Source organism: Spea bombifrons, chromosome 12 (genome assembly GCF_027358695.1).
Source record: "Spea bombifrons isolate aSpeBom1 chromosome 12, aSpeBom1.2.pri, whole genome shotgun sequence".
Taxonomy (NCBI): domain Eukaryota; kingdom Metazoa; phylum Chordata; class Amphibia; order Anura; family Pelobatidae; genus Spea; species Spea bombifrons.
The window spans coordinates 31299520-31314140 of NC_071098.1; the positions used below are offsets into that span (position 1 = coordinate 31299520).

Here is a 14621-nt window from a genome sequence, read left to right on the forward strand (position 1 = left end):
TGACTGAATACCAGTCTTCACAATTCCTTCCAAACCGTTTAAGTTGGACCGCCATATTTGTATTCTTTTTGTAGGGTGCGCTTTCCCCGTTCTAGGTATGCACAGAAGGAGGTATGATTATGAATCTATGAGTTATTATTGATATGTGTTGGATATGAAATGGTTTTCCTGACTGTTAGTGGTCGCTTAGCATATCAAAGAATCCAGTATCTATGAGGGGATCCAGGCATATGGTGGATCACTGAGCATGTAGAGGTAGAGGCATCTCCACTGTAAGATTTCACACCTTGCAGAGGGCCCTGGTTGGAGTCCGAGCTTCAAAAGACAAATTTATCTTACAAGACCTTTTGGCACCACATGCCTATACAATCGAATTAACCCCTCTCATACTGAAATTGGCCATACCATCTCTACCAGGTAGCAAGTCCATGTACGTACTACATAAGTTGTCGCGTCAGCGGGGAAGCAGCATTTGGCCACACCCACCCACCTTTCCTGCTCCTGGCCCACTATAATGACAGAACGGGCGCTCTGGTTAGCCTACCCTGGAAAGTTCTCAGGGGTATAGATGGGACGGAGCGTGAGAATTGCGCATCGTGACGCCATAACAGCGCCTGCGTAACCGGGGCCAACCTGCCTATGACATCACACGCGTCAGGGTCCTGGTGAAGCCCTGTATTTAAACCCTTGCTTTTTAGTTAAACACCCGACGTTTTGAACGGCCAGAGAGGGCACTTTTGTTTTAGGGGGTGTGATACCCTAATGACGGGCAAACATTCCCTAGAAAAGAGGGGTATCAGGGGAGGGTACCCAAAGAGGGACTGGTCAAACTAAATAGGTACACTTGGGAGGTATGCTTCAGTGGTATAATAGTAATAAGTATGACCCCAGTTGTGCTGCCAGTCAGGGAGGTTATGTGACTCCAGACACCTATAAAATGGCGGCAGCTCCAAGGTTGCGCCCTTTGATTCAGCCAATAGTGAGGCGCGCCATGGCCATCCAATAGGAGCCCGGCATTGCTCTTTAACCCTTGCGTTGCTGTATAGCCCCTGAGGCGCTATAGTTGGTTCCTTACAGCACGCGCGAGTCTCTACGTCACCACGCAGCCCGCTTCTAGTACGTGCCCTTTTTCGACGTGCCCTGCGTGACGCACTTCCTCCCGAGCAGCCGCAGTTCCGCTCTTTCAGTACAGTGACATTGAAGATCTGCGGACGTTGTGATCGAGGTGAGAGGCCGTTAGCGGCCCTGGGCACCGGGAATCTGGGAAGGGAGACAGGTCTCAGGGGTGGACGCGTACGAGAATACCGGGCTCTGCAGTTAAATGCGCAGCATCTACTTCTCCGTAATACGGGGGCTCCTGGGGGCCCCTCGGGCTATGGGGCCGGTATGCCAGGCTATGAGGGGGTCCCCATCCGTCCATGCCAGGCAGCCTGACAGCTCGAGGGGGCCTAAATAGAGCTGCACTGCTTCCTATAGTATATCACCCCCCGGATATTTATTCTTTATGCACGGGGTACCTGGGAATAGCCCCCAAGCCCCTGGGGTAATTGCCCCCTGCGGCACATTGGCTATTTCCAGTGTAATTGCTCACCTAGTTGCCCTTCTTACTCTCTGAGCCCCCACATCAACCCTGCGGTAACCCCAGCCAGTGCTTGCCTCCTCTTGCAGGAAATATATTGGCATCCACCTGGGGGTATCTTCTGTTTAGTTGCCCCCTTGTTATTCTCTATAAAATCTTTATACGGTAATTCTTTAATCAGTTCTTCCTCCACTGACATTATCGGGTAAGGAAGTGGAAGAAGGGTAAGAAGGCTTAATCAAGGGCATCTGTCAAGTGGTTATGCCCCTTTTGCCCCCAGAAGGGCACTAAGGGCATCCAGTCCTTTAATACACCTATGAGCTGATGTTTAATAAGCAGCTTCCCAGATATATTTTAATGCTTCCTTATCCTTAATCAAACACAGTAGAAGCGCAATGGGTCGTTCTCTCGGCGTGTTTTCATCTCTTATCCGATCGCCATCGTTTTGTTTTTACGTTGCAGGAAAAATGGCCGACGATATCCGTGCAAAAATCGAGAACTACAAGACCGCTCCTTTCGATGCGCGGTTCCCCAACCAGAACCAGACCAAACACTGCTACCAGAATTACCTGGGTGAGACCCCGTTACCCTCTGCTCTGCCGTTGCCAGCCTTCGCCCAATGAAATAGTCTGTTTATGACGCGGTTTCTTTCCTTTTCAGATTACCACCGCTGCCAGAAATCCTTGACCAGCAAAGGGAGAGACCCTTACCCCTGCGAGTGGTACTCCAAGGTGTATAAGACCATGTGCCTGAACTCGTGGGTAAGAGATCGTCAGCCTTACATCAGAAGACTTTATGTATATCCTGCTTGGTAGAGAATAATAGGAGTTACGACATGAGTTAGGGGAGGGGTGCGTCCTCGGCACGTTACTTTAAAATCTTAAGGAATTCGCTCGGTTTGGGTGGCACTCAGAGCTTGGGAAACACTGCGTTTTCTGTTGAGCGTTTCTGAGGACCGAGTTGTATGAAAATATATGACTCTAGAGCAATAATGGTGAAGTGGTTGCATCACCATAGCAACCAAAGGAAAGCCAGGTTGATTATTACTACGTTAGACTGACGCGTTGGGTGTTTGTCTTTCTAGGTGGAGAGGTGGGATGAGCAGAGAGAGAACGGTACATTCGCGGGCAAAATATAAGTGACTCCCCTTTCCGGTCAGAAATGAACTGTTCTGGATAATACCGAAGGATCCTCCAAGCTTGAATCAAGTCTCCACGTCGGGAATTTCTGCTGGACTTTGTCCATATGTAACCGCGTGTCTGTTCTGTAACGGGTCACGTGGCGTACCCCTTTATACGTCAATAAAACATGAAAAACTAACGTGTAGCCGCTTTACTAAACCTGCGATAACGTTTCCGGGCTTTCTCTTACGAGGGCAATGCATAAATACTAGACAGGTCACTTGCGCCCACATCTGCGCACGGTGGGAAACCGGGTATAATAAGTATGTTTAAGGTAACGGTTTGGAGCTGCCAAAAGAAAATGTCGGCCGGGCCCTGGTCAAACGTAGTGTCTGCTTGCCGTTTTCGTGTCTGGTGCTAATTATGACTCTCAAAGAAATTGTGTGTATGTATATGACAATATTATATATTAATGATATATACACACACATCTATGTGCAGGATAGCAATGCCCACTTGGCAAATGCCTGTATTCAGGGGGTTAAATGTTAAACCCAATGTTTGGACCTTAGCTGTAATCTTTCACACATCCTGTAGGTGTTGCTGTTTCCTCACAAATAGGAACTGGCCCTTAGGGACTAATTTTGGACGGGAAAGCAGCGGGGTCACACAATGCGAGGTTGGGTGACGCCGCGGTAAAAGGGGAGGCTGCTTGCATGCTGTGCGAGCGCCAGAAAGAAATCTGCAGGTGCGGTAAGGAGTGATGGATGGAGGGAGGTAGTATATATGTTAGCATAAGAATGCATGTATGTAGACGTGTGTGTGGATATTAGTAATGGTGTGAGAGAGCGTGTGTTAGCATGAGTGTGTGTTAGTGTATGTTAATATTAGAATGTGTATGTATGTTAGTGTGAGTATATATTATCCAGTGGGTCCCCTGGGCCAGAATTTGCCAGCCTGCCACTGCAATAGTCTTTCTGCCCTGAAGATGTTAGAAGCATAGAATCTGCCGGCAGATCGGCCCCATTCGGCCTCCGTCTAGTCTGCCGGTTTCTCCGCCTGTAAAGACTCAAACCTTAGCCAGTCGTTGGTCTCGTCTTAGATTCATGAGCCTTATATCTATCCCATGCATGTTTAATACCCTCACTGTATTACCCTCTACCACTTCTGCTAGGAGGCTGTTCCACTTATCTACCAATGTCCTTAAGCAATGTTTAGCCGGGTGCCAGCATGTTTGGGATCACATCATTGCGGAACTCCTTCTCAGGCCTTGATTCAAATTAAAAATGTTTCCATCTAAGTGCGAAGCTGCAACGACAATGAAACTTCCAGCGCTCGACGTCTGTTGTATTAAATCTTTATTTTCTAAAGTCTAACGTTTAAGACACAAACAAGACAAAAACACATACGTGTTATGCGTGTAACAAGATGTGTCGCTCACAGTGTATCAAAGTAGAAGTTCGTTATCTGAAAACCGTTTAACTCTTGTCTTTATGCTCTTAATCCGGATGGAATCGGTTCCCTCGCCATGAAGCTCTCCTTCGGATGGCTCGTGTACGTTGGGGTCTTATGGGCAATCGCTAGAGATGTAAACTAACTGCGATAAATGTAATTAGACCAAAATGCAATTTAGACTATTTGTATTTATAAATCAATTCGATTTCGGGAGAAAATCCATGGGATTCTCAAACTAAAAGGATTCCTCTTATCTTACCTGGAATAATGTAAATGGTTTTTTTTGAATAAAAGCTTCAATGAAATTAACCGTTATCGATGCTGCCAGATTGACGGGCTTCCTTATAATAGGGCGTTTTCTAAAATTTTGGCAAAATTTATGGGGAGTCCTGTTCCCCGCTGATTTTGTAACCAAAGTCATCACCTGCTGCTTGAGGAATGGAGATAAAAAGTTAGAGCAGTAAACATACGGGATCCGCTAAACAGAAGTTGGGCGAAAGATACAGTAGATTCCTTTAGGAATTGTCTGTGAAGTGCATTGATTGATTTCAGAAATAATATCTTAATGAACGCTGGTATTGTTCCGGGACGAACTAAATGTCACAAAACACAATTTAAACCCCTTATTTTGTGCTTTCTTGATCAACAGCATTTGGCGGAGAACCCGTCTAAAGTAGAATTTGTTGGATAGGCAGCTTTTATTATTCATTATTATTATATCAATATTACCCTTCGCCGACAGACCTTATGGAAGCTGCATCCTTGTTGGGGGAAGCTATTCTCTCCTGCACCCTTTACTTCCTGCTCCTCTCTCTTGGTAGATGATTCATAGTTAAGCGCGGTAAATAAATTCTTCCCCCAACCAAAATAATCAAAAATAATGTTCTTCCAGAGAATGAACAGTACTATATTTTTTTTGTATCAAATTAATATTTTGTGAAAGGAATTTTTATTTTACATTTATTTTTCTACCTCGTTTTTTGGCAACTCTGAAGTATAGAACGAGAAATAATCCTTATTGCGCATGCATGTAAATACATCTTACTTCAAGGTCAGGTCATGCTACATTGTGTTAGGAACCTGATTAAATAAATAATTCCCCAACAAATTTGCTTCATCAATGCCAAATAAGTAATCTTATCTCACGTGATGTCATATATATGAGATTTCAGTAGTCCGTGCCCAGATACCTTAGGCTAAGTGCCCTAGCACATCATCCAGGTGGCATAAGTGGCATGTGGGTGTGGTCTAATATAACCCTACCTGTATGGGGGCAAAAACTCCATAAAATAGGTTAACCATTAGCTTAGAGAGGCACTTTCTTAGGTGCACTCTGGAGGCAACTATGAATGGCTGAATGGCTAATTTTTACAGCTATTGTTTACTTCTAAAGACCCTTGACTGGTTGCACCTGAGATGCAAGGTTGCTCCTGGAGGTATTTATCTGAGTACGGCTGAAGATGTTGCGAACTTTAACCCAACATTAGCTTGGACAATGTACCGTCGTGAATATGAATTATTGATAGAATGTTGAAGGCCTACAGAGCTTTATTTCAGCAAGAATAAAGTGTTTCTCTGCCGAAGAGAGGTTAGTCATTGTAAGTGGCAGGTAACAGGCACTGTCCTCATATATCCGCCATATTGCATTATTGTTTTTTGGTTTTTTTTGTCACTCCCACGTAAGGTTTATTTTGCTAATGTCGCCGTTGGATACCAGAGGAGGACTCTCATTCCCCAATGCTTCCTGGATCTCCTGTTCTATAGTTTGGTTGGCCTTGTGGTTGACGGGCGTCAGGAGCGGTGGAACTCCTTTCTCTTTTTGTTCTGCCAGCTCTTTTGCGCTGCACGTCGGCGTCGGGGTCTCGTCGGTATTGTGAAAAGTGTCGTAATCCACTTCGTAAAAGCCTTCCTCCAAGGTCAGCACGGGCATAAAACGATGGCCCCAGAGAACCTCGTTCTCCACGTAAGAGCTCCGAGCTTGGCACGTCATCCCTGAAAACACAAATAAGCATAAACAGTTTGAGAAGAGCAACTGTGGGGCAACACAACGACCAACATGCAACTGATATGGCGTTAATTGGAAGTTCCCTTTTTGAACACTAGAGGTCAATCTTGACCTATATATCATGTTATATATATAAATATGTATTATACTATATATACTATACTATATACATATATGTATAGTTAGTCCTTAAGGTTCCTTGAAGCCATTATAACAAATGAGACCACTCGACTCTCTTTCTTACCCGTAGCTTCAACCATTCCTTCCAAAATCACCACGATCTCAAATTCCTCTTTTCCGAGCTGATCTTTGGACATCTCCCAAAACGGGCTCTGCTCATTGAACTCGTGACAAATAATAAGCGGTGAGACCAGGAACAAGCGATCGTCCCCTGTGTCGAAACCGACGTTGATGTCCGTCTGGTTTAGAGGGATGAACTCTCCCTCTTTGGTCTGCTTGGATTTGATGAGTTTGGCTCTGATAGAAGCTTCAACGATGTGTGAATTCCTTAGATCCCCGACTCTGAACATCAGGCACAGCTTTCCGTCCCTCATCGAGATCACAGCCATGTGCGAGAACATGAGGGTCTCTGCCCGTTTCTTTGGTTGGGAGATCTTTACGAACATGCAGCCCACCATGAAAGCGTTGACAATTGAGCCGAGAATGGCTTGGACCAGCAGCAGAACAATGCCCTCAGGACACTTGTCAGTGATGACCCTGTATCCATAGCCAATGGTGGTTTCAGTTTCAATAGAGAACAGAAAAGCCGATACAAATCCATTCAATTTGTCAACGCAAGGTGTCCACGTATTGTCTTCGACGTGGTCGAGGTCACCACGGATGTAAGCGATTAACCACCATATGAATCCAAAGAAAATCCAAGTTATGGTGTAGACCATTGTGAAGACCAACAGGTTAAACCTCCACTTGAGGTCCACCAGTGTGGTGAAGATGTCTGTCAAGTACCTGTATCTTTCTCTAACGTTGCCATGGTGGACGTTACATTTGCCATCTTTCTCCACGTATCTCTGCCGCCGTCTTTTCTGTGGCTCGGCTATCACCATAGTTCGGTTCGTAACCACCATCGGTTTATCCTGTGCCTGTTTTGGTATCTTGCCGACTCTGTTCTCGATGTCCTGGTTCATGAATTTGCAGGTACTCATCTCGGCGTTGATGTGTAGGACACAAACTCACTCTCTACCTGTCAAGAAATACACGCATTAGCCTCAAATCAGAAAGCTCTTCGAATTCAATTTAAGGGAAAAAAAAGTAATTTTTTTATATTTTTTTTTATCATTTTTTATATCCCATCAGAGCCACTTGGGTAGTATGGTGTATTTTTTTTTCTATAAATCAATCCAATCCTTAAAACATTTGGATGCCCATATAAAAGTGTCACATTTTAGGCTAAGTGAGCTATTTTAAGGCCGTAATAAAATATTTTGACATTTTTCCACCCCACTTTAGTTAATCTTACAAGACATTTGAATTAAGCATTTTGGGTCTGTACATTTAACCAATTTTAATAATTAATTACTCTAAATAATTCACCAAATGACTCAATCCTGCTTTTTTTTTTGCCGGCATTCTCTCTGAGCGAGGACATTTAAGACGTTTGGATGTAAGTGTGCTTTGTGGATCTGATTCAATTATTCTGCATAAAAAAACACAGTGGAGGTTTTGTGGATGAAAAGAGATTTTAAAGATTTTCGCTAAAGAAATATTTTTCTAAGCTTACATGCAAATTAGGGGGTGTGTCCTGGTTAACATTATGTTCCATAGAAAATGTTACCAATACTGTTACATTCTGAATTAGAATTATTATTTTTTTCTAATAAACAATTTTTTACATTTTAATATTGTCTAAATAAATATTTTTTTTTTTTTGAATAATTTCATTCTGTCCTTGATGATATGTAAACAGATACATAATTAACTGTGACATAGGCGTACAGAGACCCTTTATCACTCCCATCACTCCTGTGTTCCAATGGCCCTTTATCACTCCCATCACTCCTGTGTTCCAATGGCCTTTTATCACTCCCATCACTCCTGTGTCCCAATGGCCCTTTATCACTCCCATCACTCCTGTGTCCCAATGGCCCTTTATCACTCCCATCACTCCTATGTTCCAATGGCCCTTTATCACTCCCATCACTCCTGTGCTCCAATGGCCCTTTATCACTCCCATCACTCCTGTGTTCCAATGGCCCTTTATCACTCCCATCACTCCTGTGTTCCAATGGCACGTTGTGTTCGCTGATCCAAGGTTACGTTTAAAAGGATAATTGATGGTTAAAAAACCCCTTTGCGACTATGTTACAGTTAGAATGCATCTTTGTTTTCCCAGAAAACTGCTAAATGACCCCAAACTTTTGATTGGTAGTATATATATATATATATATATATATATATATATACCGTTTCAATATTCTGTGATCATAAAGTGTATTGTGTCATCTGCCAAAAACCTGACGACATTCTACAGCTTTCATTACAATTTATTCAGTTTTAAACAATCGTTTGTCTCATGTGCTTGGCACAGTTGATACTTTGTAGACAAAACTGCAAAAAAAAAATAATAATAATAATAAAAAATAATTGTTATCAGTAGAATGCTTATTCCACCCGTTAGGAGACTTCATTTGATCGTTTGCAAATCGCAGTTTTGAAGCCTCTTGAAGTTCGGACATTAAACCCTTTTCTGCTGAGCTCAGCTCTCGAGCGGTAACTAAAATGGTAACATTTCCTAAAACCCCCACATCTAAAATTTCCAGAGCAGAGTTACTGTATCTGCAGTTTCCGTGCTAGACTTGCAACTTAAATTATCGGCTTATCCGTCCCAAAATCCGTGGCCTGTTTGTATCAGCACAAAACGATACGGTCCTCAGAAAAAAAAAAAAGTCTGCTGGCTGTAAAAGACTCAAACCTTAATCAACCTCCCAGCAGAGGTGGTAGAGGGTAATACAGTGAGGGGTATTAAACATGCATGGGATAGACATACGGCTCCTGAATCTAAGACGAGACCAACGACTGATTAAGGTTTAAGTTTTTATTGCAGGAGAAACGGGCAACTAGACGGGGGCCGAATGGGGCCGATCTGCCGGCAGATTCCAGGAGTCGTTGGCACGTTGTTATTAGTAAATTCTTTTATATGTAGGATTGTAAACGTGGTTCCTTTAGATACTTCTTAATACATTAGCCGAGCCGTCAGGAAACCCGTTGTAAGTCAGTCGCTTGTCTTTGCTTCTTTGTCTCTTCTCCGGGAAGCAGATGATTCTGAAGCGTCGGTTCCAATTAGTAGCACTGGGCGAGCAGCGGGGTAGCCGGGCCCGTCACGTAGTCACACACGGCCCGATTGCTCCAACAAGACTTGTTAAAATCCAGAGCAGATGACAGCCGCCGTCCGAGTCCGCCGGGAGCCCTCGCGGCTGAAAGATTATCCGTTAAGATCTTCTTCTCAAACCCGCTCCGCCTCGATGTACCGTGACAGCTTTAGGGTTTGGGACTCCATGGAACGCAATCTGTCAATTACACGGACAACTTCGATCTGCACGTCTTTATGGGCGACGCAAAGCTCTAAGGCGCTGGCCTGGCATTAAACATGTCATTTTAGGAGATTATACAATAAAGTAAAAATTAAGGGGAAAAGCACTCAGCCATGGAACCCCCTGATTAAAACTGAAGGACTTTATGCTCCATCTTAGCTTAAAACAAACAAACAAACTAAAAACTCTAATGCGAGGTCCAACATAAACAGAGAATAACATACTAACACATACACTGATATACTTCTACACACATACAGTAACATAACATACTTACACATACACTGATATACTTCTACACACATACAGTAACATAACATACTTACACATACACTGATATACTTCTACACACATACAGTAACATAACACACTAACACATACACTGATATACTTCTACACACATACAGTAACATAACATACTAACACATACACTGATATACTTCTACACACATACAGTAACATAACATACTTACACATACACTGATATACTTCTACACACATACAGTAACATAACATACTAACACATACACTGATATACTTCTACACACATACAGTAACATAACACACTAACACATACACTGATATACACACAGTAACATAACATACTAACACATACACTACTATACTTCTACACACACAGTAACATAACATACTAACACATACACTGATATACTTCTACACACATACAGTAACATAACACACTAACACATACACTGATATACACACAGTAACATAACATACTAACACATACACTACTATACTTCTACACACACAGTAACATAATAACATACTAACACATAACACTGATATACTTCTACACACATACAGTAACATAACATACTAACACATACACTGATATACTTCTACACACACAGTAACATAATAACATACTAACACATACACTAATATACTTCTACACACAGTAACATAATAACATACTAACACATACACTAATATATACACACAGTAACATAATAACATACTAACACATACACTAATATATACACACAGTAACATAATAACATACTAACACATACACTAATATATATATATATATATACACACACATACAGTAACATAACATACTAACACATGCACTGATATACTTACACACACAGTAACATAATAACATACTAACACACACACTAATATACTTATACTCGTATACTAATTGTATATTACTTAGTATTTACATCTGTTATTTATTCCCTATATTATTTATTATTTATTATCTGTTATTTATTATCTATATTACTTAGTATTTATTATCTGTTATGTATTCCCTATACTATTTATTATCTGTTATTTATTATCTATATTATTTATTATCTGTTATTTATTCTTTATATTATTTAGTTTTTATTATCTGTTATTTATTCCCTATATTATTTATTATCTGTTATTTATTCTCTATATTATTTAGTATTTATTATTTGTTATTTATTCTCTATATAATGTATTATTTATTATCTATATTATTTAGTATTTATTATCTGTTATTTATTCTCTAGATTATTTATTGTCTGTTTAAATGACCCCTGTCTGTTCTGGATCATAGATTCTCTTTGAATACACGGTAAACACCGTGTTTTATTTTTGCTTAACCCCTTAAGGACAATGGGCAGTCCCAAAACCCATTGAAAACAATGCATTTTGAGCCCGTACATGTACGTGCTTTGTCATTAAGGGGTTAAAGAATTTCGGAATGAAAGCGCACCCGGGGAAAACGCCAAAACTGTATGGGGCAATTACTTTCTTTCTAAAACATTGATTTTCCGAGCCCGTAGAATTAATTTATATCCTTTTTTACTGGTGGCAGAACCCTGATTACCTGCTATTGCTACGGCTAACGTTAATAATTGACACTTTTGCCGTGTTGCGCCCGAACCCTTTCTTGCGTGAAAGCGGCTGCTGTGGCAGAGAATCAATATATAGGATGCATGGGGGGAGCCCGCAGAATAGCGAATGTAAAGCGTCCCGGCAGACTCAGGATCCTTCAATACACACATAAAACGGAACAATCACTTCTTCGAGGTTCAGACGCCAACGCTTGTGTAAAATAACACTAATAATGTGTGCAATAACTGGGAAGTTTAATGTTCCGAGCATTAAAGGGACAGTCACCCTTTTCTTCTCTGTGCTCCTCCCCTCCGCTGATGCCCATTTTTGCTCCCCTAATACCCTTCTCTCTTCTCTGGTACCCATCTCTCTTCCCCTGTTCCCCTCTTTCCTCCCTTCGATGCCCCCCCCGATGCCTCCTCTTTCCTCCCCTGATGCCCCTCTTTTCTAGGAGGTCAGAATGTTTGCTGGGTGTGAGGGGAGCCCCGATAATGTGTATAGAAACACCCCAACTCGGTTACACAAATACCCAGCAATAGGGCACAAAGTACATAAACAAATCTGGGTGAAGCCCCGCCCCCCGCCACACCTCTAATCCCACCCCTAACATATTGATATTAAATTGTGATTTTTGTTTGCGTTTTCCTTCTTACTTTCTCGGAAATCCATATATGTCTGTCCGTCTTCACCTCCTGATGCAGGCGGCTACCGTCGTCATGATGTCACACAGCTCCTGTTACATCAGCCCTCTTCCTGAAATGAAACGGTAAAATATACTTAATCTCGAACAAAATCGTTTCAAGTGCTCAATGTATTAAAAGTAACTATTTTTACATGGGATATTATTCAATAGATGCAACCTTTTTAAAATAATTAAGATTGAGATATTCTACTTGAGGAAGAGCCCTTTGACCCCATGTTTTTTTCTATGTTGGTCCAGTAGAAGGCGCCATCTTTGCTTCTTGGTTTCTTGACCACTTGGCCGGACGTTGATCAGGGATAAACACCGCCAGCTCTTACGCTCCTCCATCTCTAGGGATACTTTGTAATGAGGATACTGTCTGGATTCTCGGGGAAGATTGGATTCCAGCTTTTTGTCCCTTCTCGATTTGTGATTAAGCATCTCTTCCAAATCCCGTGGCTTTTGGTCCTGATCCACCCCAGGTCTCCAATTCCCCTGTAAAGTCCTCTTATTCTGCCTGGAGGAAACCTAATGGAGAAACACCTTGGACCCGATATTCCTTTCCTATTCCTACGATGGATCAGACGATCTTCTTTACATGTTTATCCTCCGGGGACTCCCGAATGGAAATTCCCAGAAGCACAAGGACCCCCCAGAGATAAAGACGTTAAACGCCTCTTATTGATTCTGGTGCCGCTTCATTTATTACAATGTTATGTTTCAATTACTTTCCTTCTGTTATCTCTCTTGCGAGGGGAGGGGGGGTCTGGAAGTAGCCGGGAGATAATGGGATCCCTCGATAATGTTAATCGCTGGTTTCAGTACGGAGAGAGTGGATAGAATCTCAGAGATACGTTGTAATCGTTCACATAAGTCATTATATTCGGAGTTTAAGTATTTAAGGACACATGGACTGTTATTCCAGGGAACAAATGATACCGTGTTTACTATGTAGCATACACATACCTGCGTTTTTATGTCTGTCGAAGCCCAGGGGTGGGATTCAAATCCAATCTATATTTATTTTTAAATATTATATAATGTCGTTTTTTTCCCCACCTGGAGATGCGGACTTCCGGCGGGGGTACAGACAGACGCTCTCACAGAGCGCGTCTTAATATTGCATGATTATCACCGACGCGAATCCCTAGAGGACCCATACGAGACTCAGAGGAACATGAAAGTCGAGTGATATAAGAAGAGGACGTTGGCGCCCTTTGATCGTTGCTTTTCTTCTTTTTTTTCAATATTTTCCGACGACTCGGTCGTGCAAGGAGTCACAGATGGTCAGATTCAGCACATCACCACAATAGAATGTTATGGGCTATTAAAGAGTTAACATTTGAACAGTTCTGGGTTAGAAAGCTCCAATAAACGCCTACATTTTTGCTCTCTTTTTTTGGGAAAATAATGGGGTTATTATGTTTTAAAGAGAAATTCAGCGACGCCACCAGCGGCTTCCTCCAGCCTTCGGTATTGGGTGAGATTGTTGGTCACCCCGAGGCACATTTGTTCTCTAAAGAAATCCTCTGGTTCCTACGTTTTTCTAGACTTTTATTCCTCAGCTACTCGAGAGTTCAAACTGTTCTGCTGGGCTGACGTCTGGAAATTGCACCGATCAATCAACAACATTGATTTTGTGCTGAAATAAGTATTTTTGTATTTTTTTTGAGAAAATTCAGAGGCTCAAGCTGTTGATTTGCTTATTTTTGCTCATTCTCACTCAAGCTTGAGAGTCCAAGATGTTTGAACCAAATGTCCTAGAAAATGATTGATTTCATTATTCTCCAAACCCTGACATCGAGGCTCGGGGCCTACGGTGCAAAATAAGAAATAAAAAAAAACCTTAAAATAATTCTTCCAGACCTGCCAGGGCGAAACCAGGAGCCCCGTGTTACGACATTTTGTGGCCTCACCAGTATTTACCCCTATTTAAAGTATTTACCTTCCTGCGTGGTTGAAGGGTCTTTAGCCTGGCCAGATCTGGGGAAATTGGGGGTAACAGGGAGACTGGGTCCTTTGACGGCTCATCATCATCATTATAGATCCATACATGGTACAATGGAACCAAGCTATGACATAATAACAGCTCTCTTTTGCCTCTTTGACTACGGGGCTTCCCTAATAGACCACCAGACAGAGGGGGGGGGTGTCAAAAATATGGCACACAGGGCAAGTGCCCAGTGGGCGGCTGGCCGACAGCGTCACCCACTTAGTGTGCGGCCACCGGATGGACATGCCCGGCGGCGCGCTACTTAAACATAAAAGCGTGATATGTCTCTAGTCGGCCGCTGGCCTTAAAGTGCCAGCACCGCCATCACCAGTCGTATTTGCTCCAGTTTGTCAGGAAAAAAGAAGTAGACCGGCCTCTGATGTGATTTTCAGAATGTTT

General features: G+C 42.3%; 2 protein-coding genes across 2 annotated transcripts; one reads left to right on the forward strand and one right to left on the reverse strand.

Annotated features, from left to right (window-relative positions):
• Positions 1-2011: 2011 nt before the first annotated feature.
• On the forward strand, positions 2012-2899 carry LOC128469828 (cytochrome c oxidase subunit 6B1-like). The gene is made up of 3 exons (XM_053451623.1): positions 2012-2152; positions 2240-2340; positions 2664-2899. Exons 1-3 carry the CDS (start codon positions 2047-2049, stop codon positions 2715-2717), a joined length of 261 nt encoding a protein of 86 aa, XP_053307598.1. The 5' UTR covers positions 2012-2046; the 3' UTR covers positions 2718-2899.
• A 2786-nt stretch (positions 2900-5685) lies between these two features.
• On the reverse strand, positions 5686-12302 carry LOC128470028 (G protein-activated inward rectifier potassium channel 4-like). Its single transcript, XM_053451857.1, has 3 exons — positions 12201-12302; positions 6405-7361; positions 5686-6147 (listed from the first exon to the last, which is right to left on the reverse strand). The coding sequence occupies exons 2-3, from the start codon at positions 7321-7323 to the stop codon at positions 5825-5827; spliced, it is 1242 nt and encodes a 413-aa protein (XP_053307832.1). The 5' UTR covers positions 7324-7361; positions 12201-12302; the 3' UTR covers positions 5686-5824.
• Positions 12303-14621: the final 2319 nt, after the last annotated feature.